Source organism: Tricharina praecox, assembly GCF_024521635.1.
Source record: "Tricharina praecox strain CBS 144465 chromosome Unknown BZA05scaffold_6, whole genome shotgun sequence".
Classification (NCBI taxonomy): Eukaryota; Fungi; Ascomycota; class Pezizomycetes; order Pezizales; family Pyronemataceae; genus Tricharina; species Tricharina praecox.
The window spans coordinates 706,060-732,788 of record NW_026250408.1 but is presented as its reverse complement, the minus strand read 5'-3'; the positions used below and the strand labels follow the sequence as shown (position 1 = coordinate 732,788).

The following is a 26,729-nucleotide window of genomic DNA, read 5'->3' as shown; positions in this document are numbered from 1 at the left end:
CAGATCACTCGCATGCGCATCGCGTCGGAATTGAGGTCGGGGTTTGGGTCGGGGTCGGGGTCGGGAAGAGAGCTGGAGTTTTTGTGATAGAGTAGGTAGAGTGTTCTTTGCGGTTTCTGCTTCGGGAGAGTGTAATACATTGTATCATATGTAGAAGAGAAAAGAGAGGATGGGAATTCAAATGCGATGGATGGAATCTGGATGTCGCATTTTCCCATTCTGATTCCGACCGTTAGTTACTCCTGTACCGTATATAGTGGTGACGCGGAGGCCTTCGCAAGTTCGCATGGCAGATGGCTACCGCGCGGCTAACTATTGGATCGTGTTTCTCTCGAATGCATCTCATATTCTGTCAGCCGGGAGCTCAAGTGGTGCAAAAAGGGAGGGGACGATCCGACATTGCCAAACACCGTGAATGGGTATCCCCACACTCGGACGAGGACGGTGGCAGTCAGTGGTTTGACTGCCCCCCGTCCGACGAGCTGTCTACCGTAACTACCGGGCAGGGAAGCAACCTAGGTCCCAGGTAGGTAGAGAAATCGCGACCTGCCATGGGGGGGCAGTCGAAGTCGCAGATATCACGAAACACCACGAGGATTCCCTCGAAGCGGTTGAGCGTTTTCCCTGCAGGGACAAGTCCGCCCGTCTGGCCGGCCGGGAACATCCATCCATCGAGATGCGAATCAATGTTCCGCAAGCGACTCAGCTCGACGCCTGGTAGATAGGAAGTCGGATCCGCCGTCGTTCGTTCGTTGGTTTGTGGGAGGCTTTTTGCTCACTTGCTGGCCGGTGAGCTCCCCTCCAGGCCCGGGCACCCAGGTATCGTGGACCTGTTTCTTCTTTTTCTTTCTTTTCGGTCAGAGGTATCCTGATTTTTGTGGTAGGTTTCCTCCGTGTGCGGTGTGATCGTGATATTTTCGCTACCGATTGCCGCTTGGGTGTTCAGGCACGGAGAGGCAAGGCAAGGCAGGGCAGGACAGGGCAGTTAATTTGTCCGAGTCCGAACGAAGCGCTTCCTTCGATCCATCCTTCCGTGCGTGCGGCGGATTCGCGTCGGCCGCTTTCGTCGATTTGATTTCGTGTGGATTTTATCGCCAGTTTTCTGGCGGCACATCTCTCCATCCCCCCCTCACCCCACACGATCATTCGGATTTCCACCTCCTCAGTAGCTAGAGCTGTGGTGCTTAAAGGGCGGCCATTATCGTGCGCACGAATGGAAATGTCCAATAGAAATGGACACTCTGCTCGTGGGTTGTGCTTGGTGCGTACGCTTCTCGTACTCCTGTAGTACGTGCATGCAGGTGTGAGGCATCCCCTTCCCTCTCACGCCCTACCGCGTGCTCATCCAAGGCCTCCTCTTCCTCTTCGTCCTCCTCCTCCTCCTCCTTCGTCGTACGCATCCTACCATAGGCAGTGACACGTGGGGTTCAGTATCACGAACGAACGAAGATATGCGCCTTCAGCCCTCTGTCCCTCCTCTCCGCAAAGGTGGGGGAGGGGGGAGGGGAGAAGTCGACCTACGTATGTACGTCTTACGCTACAGGACGCTGACGCATGAGGTCGCGGGCGCCACCATTTTTTACCATATCATACCTCAACTTCAACTTCCCCTCCTCCTCCTGCTCCTGCTAACCCTTCTGCTCCTGCTCCTCCTAACTCCTCCTGCGCTCCCCCACACAAGTGTTGTTTCATCACTCGCGATCGCCTAGCCAGGCGTGGGGATCTGCCGCGGCTGTTTACAGTTGTTGGTGAATGCCATTGCAGAACGTACATTGTATGTAGCACAGTGGTTACGTTGGAGGCGCTGCGCGCGTCGGTTTCCGTGTAGTGTTTCCTACATATGCGGAGGAAGAGGTGGAATAGTTGTTGTTGCTGTTGTTGTTTGGAAGTTGAGTGTGATCAAGACCACCGTGACATGACGTTGCCCGAGTGAGGTCTTCGGTGGCTCGCTTACCTTGTGGGAAAGACGTGAAGCTGATCTTGCATACCGACGTCGGGTGCGGACACGAGAGTGCGGATGTTGTCGGTATTGGGGAGTTGCTGATCGATTAATTGAATGGTTGAATGAAGCGAGCAGGGATCGAGGTGATTGGCAGGTGCGAGATGGGGATTGTGAGTGGCTGATGTGGTTGATGTGGTTGATGTGGTTGATGTGGTTGATGTGGTTGATGTGTGTGGTTATTGTGGTTGATGTGGTTATTGTGGTTATTGTGGAGAGTTGAGTGGTGAATTGGCAAGTGAGAGTGGTGAGAACGAAGCGAAATGGTTGGCTGTGCCTATTCGGGCTCGGGAATCGTTTCTTCTGCTTCTTCCTCTTCTGTCTTGCTGCGACGACGACGAAGACGACCGAGAAGACGAAGCCGACGACGACTCCCCACGTCTCACACACTCCCCCTCCCTCTCCCCTCCCCCCCACCCTGCCATTCATCCTCACCACCTCCCATCCATCCTCACCACCACCACTACCACCACACTCCTGCACTTCTCCACACCCTCACCCACACACTCTCTTTCTCTCACACACCTCAACCTCTCACCTCTGCGGTTAACCCTCACCCACACCCAGAACCCAGACCCTCTCTCATCCCGCCGATCTTCTCCCTCATCTCTCCCTCCGCCCTCGCCGGCCCTCGCCTGCCTGATCCCCCCCAAACCTCACCTAACCTCCTGCAATTCGCAGCCGCTCTCCTCCGCCTCCTGCCCTCTACATGTTGCATCCGATACCATAGCAGAATCCCTTAGACGTCGTCCTCACCACATTTCGTACCCGACGTAACGAAACGAATACCCAGCTATACTGCTCATCACATCACATACCATACTTACATCTCACTTACTCACCCTAAAGTACATACCCATACCATACCTTCTTACATACATCATAACATCCACAAAGTTCTCCCGGTACCTTACACATACCGGTACTTCACCCCACATTCGAAGCGAAAGCCGCGAAATCCACTTCCAACACCTACATACATACACCTCCCGGGCCCAGAAAAGCGAGCTCTCCACTCGCCCTACTGCCCCATCATTCCCGTCCGCGCTCCATTAGACGATTCTCCTCCACCCCCCAGTCTCCGCGCACACGCCAGCTACCTACATAGCCGATACCTCCCCCCCTACACACACTTACATCGCCGTCGCCGCCACCCAAACCCTCTCCCGTTTCTCCCCCGCGCCTGCCAACGAAACCACCCCCCTCCCCTCCCCCCCGCCCACTTACTTATGCACTCGTAACCGGCAACCCCCCTTCGTTCCCCCGTCTCGCCTGCCCGCTATCCTTACTGCCGTCAACTGTTTTATGACGGGCGTCGAGTCGGTGCCCTATACTTCTCACGCTTCCTAGTCACTCGTTACATACATACATACACCGTCCCTCGCTCCTCCGTTCAAAGTTTTATAGCAGTAGGCAGGCAGGCTGGCGGGATATTCGTTCGGTGCACCCACAATAATCGACGTCGAACTCACCTGATTTACCGCGTCTCCTCGTGAAATAACATGACGGCGCGTCAACGTTCCACCAGTTCGCTCTCTCACGCCAGTGGTGCTTCCTCGCCCGGTGGTTACTCGACTAGCACGCTCCACGATCCCGATCCGCTGATCCTGAGCGCGGCCGAGATACCTTCGTTTCACGGCGACTCGTTCCCACAGCATTCTTATGGCACCGACTCACCGTATCCCGCCATGACGGCGACCTATATTCCCTCGGGGATTCCTCCCACTGGCATGTCGAGGCCCCGCGCACATACGAGTGCCGGCGCCGATCAGGGGGGAAACGCGTTCAACCCTCCGCAGATGAGGAACGTGGTGCAGAGGAACTCCATGCTGCCGGTACACACTGGTGCGGGGATGCGGCATGTGTCGACCTCTCAATTGGAGACCAGCGGGCGATTCGGCGGAGGGGGAGGGGGAGGGAATGGTCCAGGAAGTCTAGGAAACGGTCAGTTCGTCCTGCCTCCGCCGCCGTCACAGCCGCCGCCTCCATCATCGCTGCCTGCGATGGCTCGTAACCAGCAAGAGTTCCAGCCCATGTATGCACCGAGACCCGACTATAAGAACTCCTCGGGCTATAACTATCCTTATTCACCTCAGCCGCCTTCGTCATCGCATGGAGTGCCGTATTCCCCGCATCAGAAGCCTCCGCCCCTACAAGTGCCAACCTACAATGCCAACCAGTACAACCCCTCGAACTATAATACCCCTCGGCATCCACCTGATATGTACCGACACCCATCCGCGCAGCTGTCAGAATCATCTTTCCTTCGACTCGATCCTCAAGATGACTACAGGAACCCCCCGCTTTCAGCCGGTCCTATCGGCCGCTCGAGCCATCCGCCCCAATCACCGTTGGTGTCGTCGTTCTCGGTGGCTGCTGACATTGCTGCTCTGTGGTCTATTGACCGTGTAACCGGATACCTGGACCGTCACCGATTCCCAGCCGAGTGGCGCCAGGCGTTCCGAAATCTTAACATCCATGGCGTCGAGTTTTTGGAGTTGGCACATAACCAAGGAATTTTCCAACATGTGCTCCCCGAGGTTCTACGGATAAATCCCGCTTTAGATGAGTCGCAGGAACGTGTGGCTGCGAAGAATATCAAAAAGATGATTCAGGATATTCACCGGCTGGCTCAAGGTGATGAGTACGGTGATATGGCCGCTCCAAGGCAGCAGCAACAGACCATGCGCCGGCCCATCCCCACGCCGAGGAGTTGTACGATGCCCGTGTATTCGGAGGCTGGCGGTTTCAATGGTGCTGGGGGTGATGCAGCACAACGGCCAAACGGATCCGACCCGGCGTTGAGAAGTCGGAGTGACTTTACTAAGTCGATGCTGGGTTCCGTCGATCCGATTCGTCACTCGCCCTCCAATTCCGAGAGTGGTGGAGGTGGAGGTGGAGGTGGGGGTGCCGGACATCGACCATCTGTTCCAGCTTCTCCTCATGGATCGCCACGTCTTTCGCATCAGCTCCCCTCTACTCGACATGGACACTCGAACTCTATGGAATCGAATTCGTCTAACCTGAACCATAGACAAGGCGACGGGAAGAACGACAAAGCCCGCCAGATACTCGGGCTGATCCCTAGGGGCAGTGGTGGCAGCGACAAGGCGGAATCGCCGCATGGGTCGAGCAGGCAAGATCTATTTGAATCGCCGCAGCAGCAACATCAGCAACAGCGACATGGCGGAGGGAAGATACTCGACAAAGTCAAGCGCCGGTGGTTCTCGAGGGATGGGGATATTCACGACGAGGAGTCGCCCACTAGTCCCGGACGAGGGCGCGGACTGGTTAGCTTGCCCTTCGCTGCGTCAGAGAATAATGGCAGCAGTTCTTCGGTCGATAGAGTGTCGGTTTCCTCGGTCGATGGGACCAGGAGACATCGTGCTTCGTATGGCCAACTCCCGACAAGGAACACTCCTGCGTATGTGCTTGTTACGAGGGATGGCAGAGTTTGGATCTTGGTTGATATCACGCTCGCCGAGACTGCGGATGCGGTGCGGAAGGAAATCTGTAGCAACTTGGAGATTGGCGATTGGGAGACTGCTTTGATATACCCCACTGAGCTTGGGCAGAGGGCACATGGTATGGGTTTTTTCGTTCTTTTTTCTTCTTTCGAGATTTTGCTGACGCTTTGGGTAGATGATGTATTTGCGGATAGTATGTTAATGCTCTCCTGTCGGAACAGGGCCGATAGCGTTGCAACGTTGAAGTTATTTGTGCGACCTTCGCCTGGGTCCGCTGTTGAGTCGTCACCATCGTTGGAGAGAGATCTTTCGACATCTCCATCGAAGCACAGTATCTTCCTCTCCGAACCTCGCCCGCTCTTTTCCGAGCGCCGGCCCCACTCAATATCGCTCTCCTCTCCGACTGAGTCTACCTCGAGCACACTCAAGCAGAGTAGCGTGACCAGGAATTTGGTCGAAACCGAAAGTGATCGGGTATCCCCTTCCGCTGAGTATGTAACCAAGGGTGATGAGGGTGGTGATCTTGATGTCTTACGACAGAGATTGGCCGTGCTTCGCAGGCACCAAGAGTCCGGCAACTCAGCTGGCAACCCAAAAATCAATGTCATCCAGCCAAACAGTCCCCTTCCTCCGCCTGCACCACCGCAGGGTTCGGTTCAGCCGTCTCCTAACGACCAGAGTCCACCGCCATATCCTGCTACAGCAGATGCAACAACCGCGAATCTTGAGGACCAACCGCCCGCAACTCCACAGGCCGACTCGGGACCTTCCCCTGCCGGCCCTGAGAATGAGTTGTTCTTTGAGGATCGCAGGGCTTCCTCTCCTTTTGCTTATCCAAATAGCCGTGGTGGATCGGCTGGTGCGCTTACTCTGGAAGCTGCGGCCCGTCAAAAGATGGAGGGACTATCTCAGCAGCAGCAACAACTCCAACAACAGCAGCAGTTGCAACAACTACAACAGCAACAGGCGCTACAACAACAGCAGCAGCAGCAGCAGCAACAACAACAACAACAACGGCCAGCTGAGCAAGGCTTCAAGAGAAACACGAGACCCCCGGATCTTGACAAGGGATTCCAAAAGCCTGGGCAACGACGTATCGTTGATTTCGACAACCCGCGAGCATCGCCTTACGAGGACCGCAAGATGGAGGATCTCATCCCACAAAGAAACCCTCCTCCAGTACCCGTACCCGCAGTTACTCGGTCGTCTTCCGGCTCCTGGACCAGGCTTCAGGCGGCACAGGCACAGGCACAGATGCAGGCTATGAGAAGGGCTGGTGGTGGGGATGGTATGGATAAACCAATGGTACAGGTGCGCCGACATGACGGACATCCCGGATCGCCAGCACGGAATAGTGGTGGTCCGGATCCTTCGGCTGGTATCGGTTCCTCGTTGATATCGGCTGGTGCACTTTCCGCCAGTATCACTGGAACCCGGATTCCCGGTGTGCGAAAGGAGGTGCCACTGCGACAATCGTCTCACGAGAATCAGACTCTACACCAGAGGGCGCTTTCGAATGGAAACTTCAATGGCCCTGCATCGCAGAAACTCAAGGTGATCATTCCTACTGGTGGCCGCCCGGTATCCCAGAGTATGAGTCCGATGAATATGACTCCTCCCGTCATTCCCAACCCTGCGCTCGGACATGAGACGCCATTCAGGGAAAATGACGTGCAATTCACCAAAGCGCTTCCAGTCGCTGTGGCGGACTCTCAAGCGGATGATGATGATAGTGACAGCGATGATGGACTATTTGCAAGGCCCGTCATTCGAGCTAGTGGCGGTGAGCCGGCGAAGCCTGCTCCTGCGCCCCAGCCGCAAGAGGCATCTGAAAAGCCGAATCTGTCCATTACCACCAGCACCACGAAGTCGGTGAAGTTTAAGTCACCTACGACGACATCAACCACCGGCAGTGGAAGTAACACCACTGCGCAGACACCACTGACCCCAGAGTACGAAGAGGGCGACGACCGACGGGGATTCAACTCGCCGACGGTATATAACAACTCTGTCCCGAGCTCTGCCACAGGACTTCCCCATTCGCCCGCCGACTACTCCCGTCTAGGCCGTCGCGACTCGTTCCGGAACGATGTGTGGGCATCTCGTCCCGCCCCCGAAGCGCTGATCAAGCGTCTCGACGACTTCTTCCCGGATCTGGACCTGGACCAGCCGATTATCGACGAGAGCAACATCTCTCCACCACCGTCACCGGCAATGCCCGGAAAACCACAGTCGTACCAACTCAGTGACCCACCGGTGCCCAGGTTTGACCAGGATATTGACGATTCGTCAACAATGGGCTCGATGATGGCCGTGCCCATGAACAGGGGCAAAGCGGTTGCCCAAAGGAATGTCGGGCGATCTGGCGGACTGGGCAGAAGGACCACTATCCGTGACGTTGCAAAGCGTGCTCACGAGCCGAGGCGTCCTTCGCAACCTCAGATTGAAGGCCTTAAGAATAATGATATACTACGGAGGAAGAGTACCAAGTTATTTGGTGCCAAACTTATCGAGATTAAGGGAAAGCGCGGAATGCAAAATCGCCAAACGAAGATTCCCGAGCTATCGCAGCCGCAGCAGTTCGGTGGCACCCCCACCAGACAGGCCACGTTTAAGTGGTACAAGGGTGAGCTCATCGGCAAGGGGACGTACGGCAAAGTGTACCTGGGCATGATCGTCACCACCGGAGAGTTCATAGCCGTTAAGCAAGTCGAGGTGTCCAAGAGCTCTGGCGATGCCGAGCATCAGAAAGAGTTGATCGCCGCATTGAACCAGGAGATCATCACCATGGAGCATCTCGACCACGTGAACATCGTGCAATACCTCGGCTGCGAACGCGAAGATTTTGGTACACACATGAGCATCTTCCTCGAGTACATCCCCGGAGGCAGTATCGGCAGTTGTCTCCGCAAGCACGGGCGATTCGACGAGCCCATGGTCCGCAGTCTCACGCGACAAACCCTCAGCGGACTGGAGTACCTCCATCGCGAGGGAATCCTTCACCGCGATCTCAAAGCCGACAACATCCTCCTCGACGTCGACGGCACCTGCAAGATCTCGGACTTTGGCATCTCGAAGAAAACAGACAACATCTACGGCGACGATCCGGGGAACTCAATGCAAGGCTCGGTCTTCTGGATGGCGCCCGAAGTCATCCGGCCAGAGGCTCAGGGCTACAGCGCAAAGATCGATATCTGGTCGCTCGGATGCGTGGTGCTCGAGATGTTTGCGGGCCGCAGACCGTGGAGTAAGGAGGAGGTCATCGGTGCCATCTATAAACTCGGCTCCGAACGTCAGGCCCCACCCGTACCCGACGACGTCTCTTCGGTCATCTCGCCGAGCGCTATCGGTTTTTTAGCGGATTGTCATACCATGTGAGTTCTTTCCCTCCCTCCTCTGTATCCTGTACAAGGCTAATGAAAGAAAAGCGAGCCATCCGAACGCCCAACGGCCAAGACGCTGCTCGAAAAACACGAGTTCTGTGAAGTCGACCCGAACTACGATTTCTCAAAGACGGAGCTCTATAAGAAGATTCAGCCGAAACAGACGTAATCCTATTTACTACTACTCACTCACTCATTCACCCCTCTCATTGCATGGCATACATTGCATGGCATAATTCTCCTTTTTTTAGCGTGTTTTTTTGAGCGTTTTTTATTCCCCATTCATCATTGCGTTGCTTGGAGGTTTTCTTTGTATCGTGCTTTGATCTGGTTTTGGTTTTTTGGCGCATGGGCGGGAATGGGAGGGTAGGAGGGGTAAGAGGGATGGGAGAGGTGGGAGGGATGGGTTGTATGTGTATTGATGTGACGGTCGGTTGGGTTTTGGGGGTGGAGACGGTGATGTACAGGAGTAGGTGGGTAGGTTTGGTTAGGTGGGCAGGCTGGGACTGTGTTGTGATTGGCTTTTTGGAGCTTTTTGGAGCTTTTTGGGCATGACTGTGGAAGGCGGCGGTGTGGAATGCGGTACTTAGGTAGGCGGTGTGTGGTGTGTGGTGTGGGGTAAGTGGGTGGGTAATATATCTATGGCGTTTTTATCACTTGGGACTCAATGAATGAAACCATCTCCGTCATATAGATGCTGTAGCTCTACCATCAAAAACGACAGATATGTATGCATGAAAACCGCGAATATCCCAGGCCAAGTGAACTCCCATAAAACAAATCCCTACATAGGTAGCCTACTTCTTCAACTCGTCAACAGCCACGGGTTGGTCCTCTCCGATCGCCGGCACCTCCGTCTCCATCTCCACCTCCACCTCTGTCTCCGCCGCTGCCGCTGCCTCCTCCGCAGCCGCAGCCTCCACAACAGCCTCCTTCTCCTTCTCCTCCTTCTCCCTCTTCTCACCATCCCACTCATCAACCATCAGCTTGGCCACATTCATGCCCATAAGACTGCTGGTCTCCATAGTGCTAATAAACGCCTCAACCGCGCCGGTATACCACAGCCCGTTGGCAAGCTTCGTCTCATCGAACGTGACGCGGGGGTACACATAAGGGTACGACTTCCATATGTGTCTATGCAACCAGGTAACCTGCTCCTCCATCCCCTCCATCCCCTCCTCCTCGGCGGTGGCGCCAATAATGGCGCGCACCCTATCGTCGCCGAAGCGCGCGGGGGAAAAGACCTTGTACACGTGCTCCGTCTGTCCGCTGGGGCGGACGACGGTGCGGAGTGTAGAAATGCTGAAGAACCCGGTGTTGCCGACGGCGTGGACGCCCTCGCCGCGGAGGAGGTCGGGGTCCGCGCGCTCGGTGGCGTTGAGCGTGGTGATCACTGCTTGCGGGACTGCGGTGCCGGGGGGGAGGTGGAAGTAGCCTGGGTCGAGGCGGCGGGGGGAGGCGAACAGCGTTACGTGCAGGGTTACGAACGGGATTGTGTCTGGGGTTTTGGCCAGTGGTGGGAGCACGGAGAGCACGGAGTACTGCCATGGCCCCGCGACGATCACCTCGTCGTATACCTCCGACGTGGCGATGGGCGAGCCGTCTTTCTGCGACGTAACGATCCACTCGCCGGCATCATCGTTGCGCTCGAGCTTGGTTACGGCTGTTTGTAATCGTAGGTCTACTGCGCTGTGCTGCACCATCCCCTCGAAGATCCGCCAGTTCCCGCCCTGCACGCTGACGGCGCCGTCGGTCGCCATGCAGACCATCGTCTCGAGGCCATGGATGAGGCCGAGGTTCTGGCCGTAATTGACGCGGGTGGACGCCTGGATGAGGTCCTGTGCGAAGGCGGTCGAGATGCCGTTCTGCTGCAGGAACTGCTCGCCGGTGGTGCCGACGGCGGGGAGGAGCCCTGCCGCCTCCACCGCGGAGGATAAGGAGCGGAACGGGAACAGCGGTGCCTGGTACATGGCCAGGAACTTCCCCACCACCGCGTCCGTCAGCTTCTTGGTCCGGTACGGGCTCGTCGGCCCGTACTTGTAGAACAGCTTTGCGAGCGTCCACCACGAGCCCTCGGGGAACGTGAAGACGAAGTCGGTGCCGTCGTAGACGCCGAGCACGTCTGCAGCTGCCTCCTTCGTCGGTGGTGCATTGGACACCGAGGACACCGAGAGCCCGAATTCGGCCGCGGCGTTGACCAGGTTGTGGTTGATCGAGACGAATATCGAGGCGCCGAGCTCGATCGGCAGCGAAGGGTCGTCGTAGGCGTTGACGGTCGTTGAGCGGCCCCCGACGTACGCGTGCTTGTCAAAGACGGTGATTTCCACGGGCAGCCCGGACACGGTCGAGTTGGCGAGGTATTTGCGCAGGTAGTAGGCCGACGAGGAGCCCGCGGCTCCGGCACCTGAGGGTTACGCGTTCAGTGAGCCATTCCGTCTAGGTACCAACTACGACACGGATGGTGCGGGGATAGGATGGAAGTGGGAAGTGGGAAGTTGGAAGTGGGTAGGTACCGATGATGGCAACACGCTTTCCCTCGCGCTTGGGCTTCTTCTCGACGACGGCTTGGTCGGGCACGGCGGTGGGAGCTTCATTCCCGTCCGACAAGGTCAACGCGAGCACTTTCTGGCGGAGTGTCGACAGGAATCCGGCCTCGGCGGAGTGAACAAAGAGACATAGCGCGACGAGGAGCACGATGATGGTGATTGGGCGACGGCGGCGGTGGGACGCCATTGCTTGGACGATGACGTCTAGCTATCTGGGACTATGGTCGGATGGATGAGCTTCGGCTTTGTAGATATGAGGGTATGTGTGTAAAAAGGGTCTGTTGGGTTTGGCAGTTGGGATTGAGGTGACAGGTGTCGGAAAGTAAACAACGGGCTCCGCACTCACGTACGAGTAGTTGTGGCAAGTGGGCTCGAGCTTATGGTAGGTACTCGTGGGTACCGGTACGGTAGGTAGCAGATGAGCCTTGCGTTAACCACAGGATGACTGATGGGGGGAAACTGTCCACACGGCGGGATACCCGGTGGAGGAGGTGGTGGTGGATGGCCACTCGATTTTACATACAAAGGACTCGCAGTTACGGTAAATTAAAGTAAGGCCACGCAACCAACACCCAACACCCAACACCCAACACCCAACACTCTGTAAGGGTTTTAGTTACATAACTACACATCTCGGTCCTTGAAGAAAAGCCAAGTATGATGAATCCGCCAGCAACTAGAGTAGAGCTCGTACTAGTGACTACTGCTGCGCAGGGTTCACCACCACGGTGAGATGGAACGGTGGATGACTGGACGGGGGCTAGCCGCATAGCGAGTAGGCCGACTCATCTTGCGAGGGTGGTGTGTGTGGAAGCGAGAGGAAGGTGGCATGTGCAAAGTGGAGACGAATCGCATCATGAGTTTCCTCTACTCAAGAGATTGACCTAGACCCTGAGCCCTAATGGCGGAGGTTGCAGAGGTCGCAGAGGTTGCACATGGAGGGGGATCCGATGCTGGTATGTACCGTACAGTACATACGAGTAACAACGGGAAGTGAGAGTCAGCTATGGCCACGGGGAGGAGGGCGGTAGAAATTGGGCGATTGCGGCTCGGATTCTTATGGATGGCCAGGCGTAGATGCTATGTATACAGATCTGTCGTTTTGCAGATGTGGGATTTCGGTGCTTCTGGACACAGCATTCCTAGATAGATTTATCGTCACGGAAGTGATTCTGTGCTGCCGGTCTTTATCGTGATCACCATCAACACTATCGACCGTGAAGCCATTGGCCGCACAATCCTCAACCACCGATCATGATGCCCGCCGGTGCCACGAATCCGCAGAGATCCACATCACAAGCGTGCACCAGCTTTAACAGCTCATCAGGAGCATCCTCGTTGACAAGATTGCGCCAGCACGCCTCGAAGACCCCGAGCACAGCAGAGAATTACATCTATCCGACGCAGAGTGCCTGCAGCATTCCAATTTTCGATGCCGCACCGCCTCCGAATGCCACAATGCTACCATACCATACCTACATACCTGGGACCGGACGCAATCGCTCCTCAAACATCCCGTTGCGCAAAAGTGCGGTTCTTTCCCCTCAGCCCGCCAGGCATCGTGGGCCGAAACATGGCCGGGAGCTGTCCACGGCAGCGGGAACACGGGCGATCCGTGGAGTGCTGCGGAAGAAAAGTTCTTCTAGAAGAGAAATGTGGATCAGAACGAAGGCCATGTTATACTGGGACTTCCTTACCATGCACGATATGAGATAGATGAAGTCCCAAGGACGGCGGGGATTATTGGGACGCACGGGAGCTAAGCCGCATACAGTCAAGAGGCGATCGTGGCGGAAGTCGGAGTGAACTAGGGGAAGAAAAAAAAAGCGGAAGACGTGAAAGTGAAGCGTGGTGACGCGGAGAAGAGGGCAGATATCGAATCACCGTCGTCCGCCATTGCGTCCACCGACACGGATTGAGCTGAGTCCGATCTCAAGTGTCCGCTTCGTGGTGACGTCGGAGTAAAGCAGGGGGAAAAGGGCGAAAGACGGGAAAGTGAAGCGTGGGGATGCGGAGAGGGGCAGATATCGAACCATCGTCGTCCGCCATTGAGTCTGCCGACACGGATCGAGCCGGGCCCGGTCCCAAGTATCCGCTTCGTAGCGAAGGGGCCTCGTCCGTGGGTTCGTGACGCTCGTCGGGCTTTTCTGTTGGAGTATGTAGGTAGAGTACATAAATACCTTCACACGGCAAAAAGAACCTGCATAACCAGAGCTCCATGATGCACGATAACTAAGTCCTTGCTTATGCCTACTAAAGCAACAGCTCCAAGCTCCAAGCTCCGAGATCCCAGCTCCGAGCACCCGCATGAAGAAGTGATGGACACGAAGCATTCTTCAGCTTCGAGGGATTCGCCATCATCGCCAGCGTCACCCTCGTCCACCGAGAGTACGTGCAGAATCTGCAGATGCGTACCTGCTTCTCAGAAACTGTTGCCAGTACCTGCGTATACCTACCCACTTGGGTGCGTGGTGAGTATCCAACTACATACCCCGCGGCCGTTAGCAGTAACCACCGTCCTGAGCCCGTGTCCGATCGAACATATCTCGGCCCCTTCGTGTTTGGCCGTCCGGCCTCCATGAATCTTTTCCGTCCGGTCGAATTTAATCGAATACATCTCGGCCACTTTGTCCGTGGCCGCCCTGCCTCCATGAAGCTCTTCCGCTCAGCGGAGCCCGAGCAAACACATCTCGGCCACCTCATCTTTGGCCGTCCTGCCTCTATAAAATTCTTCTGTCCAGCCAACCCTTGTGGAACCGAAACCGAAAGAAAAAAAACTCCCCCCCTCCCCCTCTCCCTGGCCCCTACCTCACTCTTACTCCACATACCGCTTGCATATATGCTTGTTCCTTCCTAGCAGCTAAGCAGCTGTTTTACCATGCCAACAGCCAGTCAAGTCGTCGAAACATTCTCGACCGGTCCGTCGCCCTACCTAAATTGATTCCCGCACACCCTCCCGGCCAGGTCGTCCTCCTTCCCACCTACTTACCCCGTCACCCCCGTCTCCACCCGTCCAACGAACCCGCCTGCGTCCGCTACTACTACTCTCGCCTCACGCTCGCTAGCTCCCTCCGTTCAACCAGTCGTCCACTCCTTCACTCCTCCCTTCCTTACAGGAGGATCAAATGTCTCGGCCTTGTCGCTGTTTCTTCTTATTGTAGAGAGTAGCTCCCCTACGACTCGCACACTCCTTCAACCACAAAAAACCCACAACAACCACCGCCACTACCACTACCATCATACCACTCCTTTGCAACGTCTACCCACCGCTGCTCTCGGGACCCATCCGCGAGACTCGACTCGACAACGACGAAACACTGCCAGCTGACTCGAACAACCGAACAACCGTAGAGCTATAGATAGCTACCTATCTCGCCGTCTACCGCTCTTGCTTCAAGACAACCTTACCTCAGGATGCGTTCGATCCTTTCGTTCATCGGTTGCTGCATCCTCTGGGTCGTTGCCGTCCCCTACTTGGTCGTCTATGTCACCTTCCAGCTCGTGGCTTCCCTCCTCGAGCTCCCGAGGTTCATCTACCGCTGGCTCCTGCACTCTCCCGTGCTTGAGACCGAATATCATCTTCCTCAAGCCTATGCTCTCATTACTGGCGCCTCCGATGGTGTGGGAAAGGCATTGGCCGAAGAGCTTGCCAACCGCGGTGTAAGCTACTCCAGCAACCCCCCCCCCCCCCCCTCTGTTCTGTCACTCCACCCTCACCCCACCTATCTCCTACCTACCCCCCCACCTTTAGACCTCTCAGCTAAACTAATATTCCTCTCGCAGTGGAATTTGATCCTGCACGGACGTAACCCCACCAAGCTTGACGCCCTGGCCGATATACTACGCGCTGCTCACCCCACCATCGACACCCGTGTGACGGTGCAGGACACAACGCACTCGACCTCGTTCCCTGACCTCTTCGCGCACAACCTCGTTAACTTGCTTGGGCCCATCACCTTGCTGGTCAACAATGTCGGCACCCTACACAGCGCCGTCCCCTTCTGTGCTCTAACCTCGGACGAGATCAATGCCGCACTGCTCACCAACATTGCGTTTCCCACTTTGCTCACACATTACCTCCTGTCGTCCCCCGTCCGCCGCCGTGGTAGTGACACGAGCGCGTATGCCATGAGCCCCAGGGCGGCAGAAGAAAACTCACCCCTTCTCGGTGGTGGTGGTGCCAAGGGCGGTGTTCAGTGGGAGCTCCGCTGCATCATGAACATCTCATGCATCGCCGGTCTCCACGCGACGGCCCACTCCTCGGTCCACTCGGCCACCAAGTCGTACCTCACTAGTCTCTCCCGCGGCATCGTAATGGACGCGCCCGCCGGTATCGAAATTCTCAACCTGCTGATCGGCCACACCCGTACCGCCTCGTGGCGCGGCAAGAACTCAATGCTGGTCCAAGACGTCGACGCGTGTGTCCGTGGTTGTCTCGCTGCGGTGGGCTTGGGAAAAACGCGTGGACATGGACGCGGAAGCCGTGCCTGGGGCTGCCAGGACATACTGGGACTGGGATCGATGGGCGGCCGCGGCGAAGGCGTGTACGTCTATTGGCTTCACGAGCTCTGGGTCGGTCTGGAGCGTGTCCTCCCCGGGCGGGTCTCGGATGGCCTGGCGGCGTACTACGATGGCATCTTTGGGCGCGAAGTTGCACTCTTCTAAGGAGAGGAGAGAGAGGGGAAAAAAAAGCAGTAAATGAATTTGAATTCTTGGGATAAATGGGGTTTCGGGCTGGGGTTGGGGTTTTTAAAAGTGATTTTTTTTGTTTTCTTTCTTTCTCTTTCTCTTTGCTTTTTTCTTTTTTCTGTTCTTTACTTCAAGGGGGCGTTCAACTCGTTTTCTTTTCTTTTCGTTTCGTGACAAATGGGCTACGCTAGTTACTAGTAGTATGGTACTTGGGGTTTTCATATGCTTGATTCTTGCAATTGCAATTCGGGAGGGGTTTTGTCTTTTTGTTTTATCTTTTTTGTCTTTGGTCTTGTCCTGTTGTTTTTTGTGTGTTTACTTTGCGTTCAACACAGTTGTATATCACATCCAAAAGTCTTTTTTCCCCGTTTCCTTTTCCTTTTCCTTTCCTTTTCCGTTTCCTTGGTCCTTTTCCTTTTCCTTTTCCTTTTCCTTTTCCTTTTCCTTTTCCGTTTCCGTTTCCTTTTCGTCTACTACAAGTATTGTACTGTTGTATATCACCTGGGTTCGGTCGGTTCGGTCAAGTTTTGGTTGTGGTTGGTTTACAGTAACAGAATGGAGAATGGAGAATGGAGAATGGAGAATGGCATTGGGCGGTTTGTCTGTACGATTCTGGACAGATACCACAGTACACCTCATGGCTGGCTTCTTGAGGATTTCGAGCTCTGGAGGGAATACCTGGTTGGTCGCTGTACTGTTACGCTCAATTGGGCTGCGTCCGGACTCGACGAAAGGCAATGCTTGGAGAAGAAAGAATCTAGGACGAGGCATATCCTGCTGTTTAAACCATCAACAACACATCGTTGTTGTAAGTAGCGGAAGTTCAATCACTCATAGCAGTCACGACAAGTGAATCAATAACAGAATGAAGGGCAATCGTTGATTCGATTCATATCCTCATCAGCGTTGAGACTATGAGCATATATCTTACATATAGTATACGTCCCTCCGCAAAACCCATCCCACCATCCGTCGCGGAAAAAAACAAGCCATCCCAAAAACACCATCGAATCATGTCCCATGACCCGAGTAAAACACTGTGAGTTGAAGCACTTTTCGCACCACATGACCCAGAAAAAGGAAAAAGGAAAGGCTAGGCATACAAAAAAATCAAGAGATTAAGTAGAAATGAAGATTTAGATGGGCAGGGGGAAAGTGGAAGCCCAGGCACAGATCTCCTTCTTGAGCTCCTGAAGTTCGGGAACACCGGCAAAGACCTTGGTCTTGAAGTCCTTGAGCTTGTTATTCTCCTTAGGCAGCTCGCTCTGGATCTTCTTGGCCAGGGCGATGCACTGATCAATGTAGCCAGCGACGCGGACGAAGTCCTGCTCCGAGAAACCACGGGTGGTGGCAGCGGGGGTACCGATACGGATTCCGCAAGGGGTGAGCGCAGACTTGTCGCCGGGGATGGCGTTCTTGTTGCAAGAGATGTTGACAGCCTCGAGGACGGCCTCGACACGGGCGCCATCGAGGGCCTTCTCGCGCAGGTTGAGGAGAACCATGTGCGAATCGGTTCCGTCAGAGACGAGGTTGTAACCCAAACGCTTGAACTCGACTTCCAGGGCCTTCGCGTTCTTCACCACTTGCTGCTGGTAGGTCTTGAACTCCGGGGTCATGGTCTGCTTCAGGGCAACAGACAGAGCAGTGATGGTGTGGTTGTGGGGACCTCCCTGGTGACCGGGGAAGACACTAGTGGGCGAGTCAATAAACTTGATTCCAAAAATCGGTGATGAGAATTGGAGAGAAAGATTCATAGGTCAGAAGGAAGGCAACGGAAAATATCCACACGGTTTTGCGCCATCGGTAGACAATGATTTACATCCGAAAGTTTTTCATCATATGAATCTTGGGGCAGGAACGAGGCATGGAAAGAAGAGATGACCGGAGTTGCAAACCTGAAGTTGATGGGGTTCTCAAGATCGTACAAGGTCTTGTTGCCCTTGGCATCGACCTTGCGGACACCACGACGGAAGAAGATCATGGCACCACGGGGACCACGGAGCGACTTGTGGGTGGTAGTGGTGACGATATCGGCATACTCGAAGGGGCTCTTGATGACAGCAGCGGCAACGAGACCGGAGATGTGGGCCATGTCAACCATCAGGTAGGCACCGACGGAGTCGGCGATTTCGCGCATGCGCTTGTAGTCGATCTCACGGCAATAGGCGGAAGTTCCGGCAACGAGAACCTTGGGACGGTAGAGGACGGCGTTCTTGGCCAGCATGTCGTAATCGATGATGCCGGTCTCCTCGTTGACACGGTAGGGCATGGTCTCAAAGTAGGTGGACACAGCAGAAATCCTGGGAACAGTCAGAATGAGTTTCAAAAAGCAGAAAGGAGATGCGGATAACTGACTTCTTCTGAGGAGTCTGATATCCGTGGGACAAATGACCACCGTGGGGCAGGTCGAGGCCCATCAGACGCTCGTGAGGGCGCATGATAGCCTGGTAAACCTGCAAGTTCGCAGGGGAACCGGACAGGCACTGGACGTTGACACCCCACTTGTCACTGGTGACGCCGAAAGCGGCGAGAGCACGCTCCTGGCAAAGGATCTCGACGGAGTCGATGTGCTCATTGCCACCGTAGTAACGGGCTCCAGGGTATCCCTCGGAGTACTTGTTGGACATAACTGATCCAAGGGCATCGTAGACGGAGCGCGAAGTGATGTTCTCGGAAGCGATCAGAGGAATGTTCTCACGCTGACGCTGGATTTCGCGTTGCTGGAAGCGAGGGTTACGTCAGTGTCAAGACTTGAGAATGCAGGGTCAATGGGGATTATGAACATACCACGAGCTCGTAGACCTCAGGGTCAGTCTCCTGGAGAGACTTCTCGAGCATCTAATGCCATGAAAATGTCATGAGTCAATTGGCCTTCAATAGACGCAGAAGAAATCAATGGTTGTGAAGAGGCGGACTAACATCCTTGTGGGACTGGGGGAGTGCGTAAGTCATTTTGTGAAATGTGAATGTTGCAGAAGATTGAGTTCAAGCAACGAGAGGGTGGGATTGTTTGATAGAGGAGAGAGAAGAGGAGGAGAAAGGAGCTGTGATGTGGGGCGGCGGGGCAGAGTTTTGTACTCCTTTGCTTTTGGTGGGGGGATTAACGCTAAAATCACAATTTTTTCGCCAATCGATTTCTCGGCCATGTTACACTACAACATTGCGGGATTTGATCCTACGAAATCCGCGAGGATGACTCTGTGTAGGTAATATGGACTTCTCGACCGGGCGATCTCTTCTAGTTTCTTCTTGCTTTTCGTGTCTAACCATGGAACACGGCTCTCCGCCACGGCGTGGTCCATCATTAGTCGTCACTCATGTTCGGGCGTTTATTTGTAACGGATTTTGTCTGACTGTCTGCAGTGAACCCCCACATAACTGTCATCACGAAATGGACCCCCACTTGGGGTTCCTCGGAGAATTGCCATGACGCCCATTTACTATAAGACATGATTCTTGAAGTAACACTGTGCTGTTCTGTGATATCTCCGTGGTTCCTAATGTATCAAACACCGAGAAAAAAACGCTCGAAAAGCAAGAAAGCAATTAGATAATTGACAAAAACACCACCCTTCCCATCCTTTTCCCTTCATCGCTCGTATACACTGCCATTTACCAATACCAGTTCTTTTCAAACCGATATGAACACCAAGATGTCTTAGCCTTCGCTTCCAAAATCCCGAGTCCATTCCTCGCTCTTCGAAATATCTTCCCTACTGACAGTTGGCCTCGAGTTCTTGACCGCCTTGATGAAATCCTTCAGCGTCAACGATGGCTCGAGAAGTCTCTCTCCGTCCACCTGCTCCCATGTCATCTCCATGGCCCCCGGGTCTCCCGGGGAGCACGGAGTGAGCTTCGTTGATCCGTCCGGCATCAGAACTTGCTTGTAGTGCGTCGCGCTTTGGATCTTTCGGACGGGCTGCATCAGTGCGTCTTGGGCGACGATGCTGATGTCGCTACCCGTGAAGCCTTCTGACATCTCGGCGAGCGTTCGGAAGTCCTGTGGTACAAGTTCGCACGGTGTCTTACCCACGGCGAGCTCGAACATTCGGACGCGACTTCGCATGTCGGGGATGGCAATGTGGATTCTTCTCTGAAATCTGGTCTCCCGTTAGCCGGAGCCCCCAGTAGGCTTGCAGACAGGAACGTACCGTCGTCGGATGGCAGAGTCCAACTGCCATGGAATATTGGTTGCACCCAAGACCAACACGCCGGAACTGTCGTGCCCAACACCGTCCATCTGCACCAACATCTCGGTCTTGATACGTCTGCTCGCCTCGCTCTCTCCGTCTCCTCGAGTTCCACACAAAGCATCCACCTCATCGATGAAGATGATAGCAGGCTTGTTCTCCCTCGCCATAGCAAAGAGCTGCTTCACAAGCCTCTCACTCTCACCCATCCACTTCGAGACCAAGTCACTACTGCTGACCGAGAAGAAAGTGGAGTTCGCCTCGGTGGCCACCGCCTTCGCAAGGTAGGATTTACCGGTACCCGGAGGACCGTAAAGCAAGATACCGCGCCACGGTTTCCGGTTTCCGGTTGCAAAAAGCTGCGGAAATTTGATGGGTAGAATAACGGCTTCCTTCAACGCCTCCTTCGCAGCATCTAGACCCGCAACATCTTCCCAGCGGACATTCGGTGTCTCAGTTAGAATGGCACCCGAAAGGGCACCACGCAGTTTCTTAGACTCGGCGTCTAGTCCGTCATCACCGTCGTCGCCCTTCGCCTTCGCCCCCGCACCACCCGTACTGGAGCCATTCGCACCCATCTTGCTCGGCTTCTTCTTGTTCTGATCGTTGTTGAGATGTTCCTTGAGCGTTTCCGCGCGCTCCATGTACTGGTTGAGCTTTGCGCGGATGGTACTTTTGGACTGGGCACTCTTCTCCCATTTCAATGCCAGCATGAACAGCTCGAGCGACGCGTGGTACTGCTGGTAGGCCGCATCGTAGTTGCCGGCATTGTCCTCTTCAATCGCCTTCTTGACGATTTTGATCGCTCTCTGAGGGGAACGTCAGCTTTCCGTGTGACTGTGGCAAATACGAAGATCGCGGAGGGTTCGTACGCCGAGGAAATCAGGATCCGACATCGCGTCGTGTTGTTGGGGACGAGGTATGGAGATTCGTGGAAGCACTGGGTGCTAGGAAGGTGTAAGGCGGGGTGCCGAGCACGACCAAATGGGAAACCTGGCAGTTGAAGCGTCATGTCAGCGAGTCTCCGTAGGGATAGCATATATACTCTAGATAGTCCACACATGGTACGTACCCCAAATGTGCAGAAGGTACGTGGGTACGGTTGCAGTGTCTGTGTCGCGAGATCTGTGTAAGGTTGTAGTTCGGCCGGTGGGAAGGTTGATCAAAGGCAAGGTGCTTGTGGTGGGGAGGTTGTTCACCTGATACGTTAGACTGAAATGGTAGGTGCAGCAGCCAAAGCAATCGATACGCATCATGTCGCTTGGCATCTTTGAGTAAGATCCAACCAACCCCACGTCTGCCCCACCATACACCCACGACCACCGAAATTCGAAAAATGGCCGACAGCCAGCTCTTGCAGAGCCTTTCCGATGAATTTCAAGCGCTCCAGAAAGGTCGGTCTCTTGCTCCGATGCTTCATCAGTGCTGACTCTACTGTAGACCTGAGTACCGTGGTTGAGGCGCGTCAGAAACTCGAGTCGCAATTGCAGGAAAACCAGTCCGTGCAGAAAGTACCGAACGGAGCGCCCGTACGTGTGCGAGATCCAGATTGCTGATGCACTGGTCGTTATAGGAGTTCAGCGGGCTGGAAGACGATGCCAACATCTACAAGCTGGTTGGCCCGGTGCTTCTGAAGCAGGACAAAGCGGAGGCCGTCATGAACGTTGACAAGCGTTTGGAATATATCCAGTCGGAGATGTGCGTATATGTGGAGTCGCCGAGGATCAAGTGGCCACATGGCTGATATCACCGTGGATAGAAAACGGATCGAAGGCCAGATTAAGGATATCGGCGACAAGCAGGACAAGAAGAAGATGGAGATCATGCAGGTGCAGCAACAGCTTCAGCAAGCGGCAGAAGCGGCGCAGGGATGATGTGCGATTCATGGCGATACCAAAATATCTTGTAGAAGACGTTCTATGCTCGTGGCACCGCACACGGGATATGCTCGTAATAGAACAGTCCACCTCAATCACTACAAGGCACCCTACAGATGCAGCCATGATATAACACCCATTACCCAGTTTTATTCGACTCCTGCGCAGCTACTCCTCCCTGCTCCTGCTCTTCTTCTTCTTCTTCTTCTTCTCCCCATCCCCAGAAGACTTTTGTCGCTTCTTTTTCCGTTCCGGCGATCCCTCCTCCACGTGGGTCTCTCCTGCCCCGTCCACATCCATTGCATCCTCTGCAGCCATATCCACATCATCCACAGACCCGAAAGGTCGGAATCGCATCCGTAGACCCTCAGGCTGCAGGCGAACGGGTTGCCTTTCCGGAACGTCGTCTTTCGATATTTTGGGCGGCCGAGGTAAGCTCTCCACAATACGGAATGCCTTTGTTATAGGTTGTCCAACTAGACGCAAATCAGCACCCCGACTCAAGCAACCGTCCCAATTGCCTCAAACCTGCTCTGTAAACGCCCTTGTGATCCGGAGCCATGATGGACACTCCCGCTCCCGCCTCCAAAACATCCTCATCGGCCTTCAAATAGTAAGCCCTCCCGCCCTTTGTCTCCAACACAGCATTTCCCTTAGCGACATCGGCAGCGCTGAAGGAAGGAAGCTTCGACAGTGGCGCATTGGCGGGCGCGGTAAAGAACCATAGCTGCTTGCCCTTCAAGTTCGCAGCCGAGAAGGGATCCGAGTCGCGCGCGGCATCGTCTGACGACAGCGGGGTGAAGTCCTCTGGAGGTTGGTATCTGTATGTCTTGTCTCTATACGCGCAATCAGCAGTTGCTCCCCAACCCCAACCCAAGAGGTGAATCTCCCATACTGCGGCTCTTCCTCCTCCTCTTCCTCACTCTCGGACTCGAGATCGCTGTCGGCGATTTGTTCGGCGGACTTCTTGGGCGGCAGTAGTTCCGTCGGTTTCGATTTTGTGGACTTTTTGGGCTTGGTGGTAGATGCCATCTTTTTGGTGGAGTTTGCTTTCTCGACCATGGCTTTTTTGTGTCAGTGGTGGGGGATTAGCTTTGGGTGTAAATCGATCTAAAGGCGAAAAAAAGTTTGTGCTATGTAGGCGGCACGAGTTACACAGAAGAGCCGCAGCGTTTATCGCGACTGGGACGCGTCGGGACGCGACAGGCAACAGCGAGCAGACAAACAAGAAATAGACGATCGGGAGGACTGAGAGAGATGTATAGAGCGACTCATAGACAAAATGGAGGGATTGGAGTGCGCGTGCAGTTAAATTCACAGTGTTTTGAGTAACTGTCGAGTGACAAAAAAATTGTGACTTCTCGGAAAATTGGCGGCTCTGCAGGCATAGCCTCGAATTCAGACTTTGCCCTCTTCCAGAGTCCTCGATCCACAAGCTGCCACCATGCCGACGAAAGAAACGAAAGAAGCCACGGCAAAGCGTAAGAAGGCCTCATTCCCTCTCGAGACAACTACGGCCAATTGACGACTGAAGATCTTAGCTGCGCCCAAACTCAGCGCACTCGCCCAGCGACGACTTCGCACACAGCAGACCGCAGCGCAATCGCCGACACCGTCCACGGCTCCTGCTACTCGTTCTCCTGCGGTCGAAGCCAGTACGGAAAGGCCGGCGAAGAAGGAGCGGCATGAAGACCTTACGGCGGAAAACGAAGAGTTGGCGCGGCAGCGGGCAGAGATTGAGAAGAGATTGCTCCGGCGAGTGAAGGAAGTCCAGGGTGATCTGGTGGACACTCCTATGGCGGAGGTTTCTACAGTGAATGGCACTGTTAAAGAAACCCCGGTTGATAGCCCTCCGAACAAGGTGGAGGAATCTGCGTTGGCCAGAATCAAGAGGGAACAAGAAGAGAAGAGGATGGCCGGCGCATTTACCGACGAAGATATCGAGATGATGAGTGTTGGAGAAGCAACGGATGAAGACGAAGCTGTTGCCTCTGTGCCTGAGAGGCTGGTATCCCTATTGCCCCGTGCAGCAGAAACGGCTGGCTAATTTGAAGGCATTTCTAGTCTGGTTCCAAGGACGACACAAATCTCGAGTTTCGTGCCAACGGATATAAATTATACTGACAACGGCTCGTCAACGATTTTTCGGCTGCAGCCGGGCGAGGTATGCCATTTTCACTCTTGGTCGTGCGCTGGGCGTGGCTCTAATACATTCCTAGAATCTCGTTCTCGTTGGAATATATAAGCTCCACGTAATTAAAGGCACAGTCAAGGTCTCTGGCGCGAAGTTTTCGGAGGATTCTGGTGTGCACACAGTCTATGCGCCGATGACCCATTCACTACCAGTGATCGAAGCTGCCTCGAGACGGAGAAAGTCCAACGGCGGCGATGGTTTCATTGAGATATGCGTCTCGGATCACCACTCGGGTATCTTGGATGTTGGAAGGGTATGCCCAACTTTCAACGGCATCTGGAAAGGACCATCCAAAGAACACAACAGACATTCCTTCACGTCGATATATAGCAGCACCACTGTAATTCCCACAGTAACGACTCCACCGTCCTGGAAAGCTCCGATATCACAACTAGTCGACAAGACCGAAAGGTCGTGCTCACGCTACATTTCGACGGAAATGACAGGGCCACCGATAATTTTGGTCGCTGGCCCGAAGGGCGTCGGAAAATCCACCTTCTTGCGGATGTTGGTTAATAAGATACTCACCACCACCGACGTAGAATCCGTCGCCTACCTTGATGCGGACCCTGGCCAACCAGAGTTCGCTCCCGCTGGCATCGTATCCCTCAATTTCCTCACCAAACCAATTCTGGGGCCTCCGTTCACCCACACCGCCATATCCCACATCCGGCGTCACAACATCGGCCACAATTCTCCCCGCGAAGACCCACCTCACTACGTCGCGTCAGTCGCAGACCTAGTCGCCGCGCACACTGTAAACTACCCCAACGTACCCCTCCTCATCAACACCTGCGGCTGGACGAAGGGCATCGGCCTCGAAGTCCTCCAAGACATCCTGGCCTGCAGCAATCTCAGCGACCTCGTCTTCCTCGGCCCCGGCGCCAGCTCCATCCGCGAAATCATGCCTTCGCACCTGGGCTCCCCTCCAATCGTCTTCCACGAAGTCCCCGCCGCCCAAACAACCAACACCCGCTTCTCGCCACGAGACCTGCGGATGCTGCACACGATGTCGTACTTCCACCACCAGCCGACCACTGGGAACTGGGATTTCACCACGCCATTGACCGGCCTCGCGCCGTGGGTGGTACCCTACACAGGCGCCGAGCGCGGTATAGAAGGCATCGCCCTCCTTGGCGACGCAATCGCTTCCGATGAGATCGCCACTGCGGTCGAGGGGACAATTGTCGCCATCGTCCTCGTCGACTCCTGCCAGCAGATCCCCGCCCTCACAGAAACCGCATCGGTCCCGATCCTCCCCGGCCGCATGCCTCTGCTCGAGTGTAAAGGCCTTGCCGTCATTCGCGCCATCGATGCGAAGAAGGGGGAAGTACACCTCCTTACGCCTGTGGCGGCCGAGGAGATGCAGCAATGGGAGGTCGAGGGGATAAAGATCGTGCTGGTCAGGGGAAGTCTCGAGTTGCCAGTGTGGGAGATGCTCATGCCCGGTGGTGCTATTGGAGACGGCGCGCCGTGGTTGACGACTGGTGATGGGAAGAGGAAGAGGGCGGGTGAGGCCGTGTGGCGCGTTAGGAGGAATGTTATGCGCAGGGGGCATCTGGTGTAGAGAGTGGTGGATTGTACCTATATCCTAGATCTCATAGAATATATATTCAGGTGCAACAAAAGAAATATTCAATCACACGATATCACTCGGATACGATTTCGTAGCTCGGTGATCATTGCGGATTACTCGTGCAGCACCGATATGGTAGGTAGTAGTTGATGGTAGAGCAGAGTAGAAGATGGCACGATACTTTCGACACTTCCGACACTTTCGACAGAGCGCCAGAGCACAAGCTGAGGCAACACGCCGCCGAGCGCTGACGGAAGGCACCGTCGCACCGGACAAGGCAAGGCAGGGCGTAAACCCAACCGTACTCCCAACCGTATTTACTTACGGATGTACTTAAGGGTGCAGCACGCCTTGAGATACCGGCGAGATAATGATCGATACCTAGCAGCCCCGTATGCATACGGCACGGGTGAACAACAGCGTGCATGGCATCACAGTCACGAGCGAGCACTCGCGCACCCAGTAGAGTAGGGAATCTCACATCTTATCGATTCGTATGTAATTGAGCGGGTATCCGCAGCCAACTACCTGGTGACATGCTTCCCGAATCCGGATCGCAAGCCCATACTTAGGAACATGGCTCTGGGCCCCATTCGACGCCGCCGACGCTTAGTATTCCGCATGTCCGCATGTCGGTATCTACGCGCGCCGTAGACCGTAGGACCTACCGGTAGAGTAGGATAGAGTACCGTACCGCCTACATAAACAGACATACCGCGTGATTGTTTGTGTGTTCGGAGCTGTCCGTCCGCGAACGCTGGGAGCCCTCTCTTCCTTCCTCTCTTTCGTTCAGTCATTGCCCGCACTG

General features: G+C 54.9%; 10 protein-coding genes across 10 annotated transcripts; 6 read left to right on the top strand and 4 right to left on the bottom strand.

Annotated features, from left to right (window-relative positions):
- Nucleotides 1-2,117: 2,117 nt before the first annotated feature.
- BZA05DRAFT_391214 (uncharacterized protein) lies at nt 2,118-3,219 on the top strand. Its single transcript, XM_051482952.1, has one exon. The coding sequence runs from the start codon at nt 2,263-2,265 to the stop codon at nt 2,740-2,742; it is 480 nt and encodes a 159-aa protein (XP_051341618.1). The 5' UTR covers nt 2,118-2,262; the 3' UTR covers nt 2,743-3,219.
- On the top strand, nt 3,220-9,248 carry BZA05DRAFT_350021 (uncharacterized protein). Its single transcript, XM_051481267.1, has 3 exons — nt 3,220-5,584; nt 5,642-8,840; nt 8,895-9,248. Exons 1-3 carry the CDS (start codon nt 3,502-3,504, stop codon nt 9,016-9,018), a joined length of 5,406 nt encoding a protein of 1,801 aa, XP_051341617.1. The 5' UTR covers nt 3,220-3,501; the 3' UTR covers nt 9,019-9,248.
- Nucleotides 9,249-9,517: 269 nt separating this feature from the next.
- On the bottom strand, nt 9,518-11,981 carry BZA05DRAFT_391209 (Prenylcysteine lyase-domain-containing protein). The gene is made up of 3 exons (XM_051482951.1): nt 11,742-11,981; nt 11,363-11,613; nt 9,518-11,253 (listed from the first exon to the last, which is right to left on the bottom strand). Exons 2-3 carry the CDS (start codon nt 11,580-11,582, stop codon nt 9,647-9,649), a joined length of 1,827 nt encoding a protein of 608 aa, XP_051341616.1. The 5' UTR covers nt 11,583-11,613; nt 11,742-11,981; the 3' UTR covers nt 9,518-9,646.
- Nucleotides 11,982-14,515: 2,534 nt separating this feature from the next.
- On the top strand, nt 14,516-16,183 carry BZA05DRAFT_236776 (uncharacterized protein). Its single transcript, XM_051479869.1, has 2 exons — nt 14,516-15,055; nt 15,179-16,183. Exons 1-2 carry the CDS (start codon nt 14,810-14,812, stop codon nt 16,058-16,060), a joined length of 1,128 nt encoding a protein of 375 aa, XP_051341615.1. The 5' UTR covers nt 14,516-14,809; the 3' UTR covers nt 16,061-16,183.
- Nucleotides 16,174-17,079, top strand: BZA05DRAFT_236756 (uncharacterized protein). Its single transcript, XM_051479868.1, has one exon. It carries the CDS (start codon nt 16,287-16,289, stop codon nt 16,935-16,937), a length of 651 nt encoding a protein of 216 aa, XP_051341614.1. The 5' UTR covers nt 16,174-16,286; the 3' UTR covers nt 16,938-17,079.
- Nucleotides 16,953-19,195, bottom strand: BZA05DRAFT_391201 (cytosolic serine hydroxymethyltransferase). The gene is made up of 5 exons (XM_051482950.1): nt 19,004-19,195; nt 18,872-18,922; nt 18,440-18,804; nt 17,980-18,384; nt 16,953-17,773 (listed from the first exon to the last, which is right to left on the bottom strand). Exons 1-5 carry the CDS (start codon nt 19,034-19,036, stop codon nt 17,221-17,223), a joined length of 1,407 nt encoding a protein of 468 aa, XP_051341613.1. The 5' UTR covers nt 19,037-19,195; the 3' UTR covers nt 16,953-17,220.
- A 433-nt stretch (nt 19,196-19,628) lies between these two features.
- Nucleotides 19,629-21,515, bottom strand: BZA05DRAFT_236648 (P-loop containing nucleoside triphosphate hydrolase protein). Its single transcript, XM_051479867.1, has 3 exons — nt 21,147-21,515; nt 20,236-21,083; nt 19,629-20,184 (listed from the first exon to the last, which is right to left on the bottom strand). The coding sequence occupies exons 1-3, from the start codon at nt 21,168-21,170 to the stop codon at nt 19,743-19,745; spliced, it is 1,314 nt and encodes a 437-aa protein (XP_051341612.1). The 5' UTR covers nt 21,171-21,515; the 3' UTR covers nt 19,629-19,742.
- Nucleotides 21,258-22,547, top strand: BZA05DRAFT_236642 (Prefoldin). The gene is made up of 4 exons (XM_051479866.1): nt 21,258-21,668; nt 21,715-21,785; nt 21,848-21,972; nt 22,034-22,547. The coding sequence occupies exons 1-4, from the start codon at nt 21,611-21,613 to the stop codon at nt 22,146-22,148; spliced, it is 369 nt and encodes a 122-aa protein (XP_051341611.1). The 5' UTR covers nt 21,258-21,610; the 3' UTR covers nt 22,149-22,547.
- Nucleotides 22,320-23,183, bottom strand: BZA05DRAFT_416892 (DNA-directed RNA polymerase I subunit RPA34.5-domain-containing protein; the record flags this gene model as incomplete). Its single annotated transcript, XM_051485435.1, has 3 exons — nt 22,320-22,627; nt 22,680-22,987; nt 23,047-23,183. The coding sequence occupies 3 exons, from the start codon at nt 23,181-23,183 to the stop codon at nt 22,320-22,322; spliced, it is 753 nt and encodes a 250-aa protein (XP_051341610.1).
- A 369-nt stretch (nt 23,184-23,552) lies between these two features.
- BZA05DRAFT_391184 (uncharacterized protein) lies at nt 23,553-25,922 on the top strand. Its single transcript, XM_051482949.1, has 4 exons — nt 23,553-23,632; nt 23,693-24,155; nt 24,216-24,315; nt 24,371-25,922. Exons 1-4 carry the CDS (start codon nt 23,596-23,598, stop codon nt 25,910-25,912), a joined length of 2,142 nt encoding a protein of 713 aa, XP_051341609.1. The 5' UTR covers nt 23,553-23,595; the 3' UTR covers nt 25,913-25,922.
- The last annotated feature ends 807 nt before the right edge of the window (nt 25,923-26,729 follow it).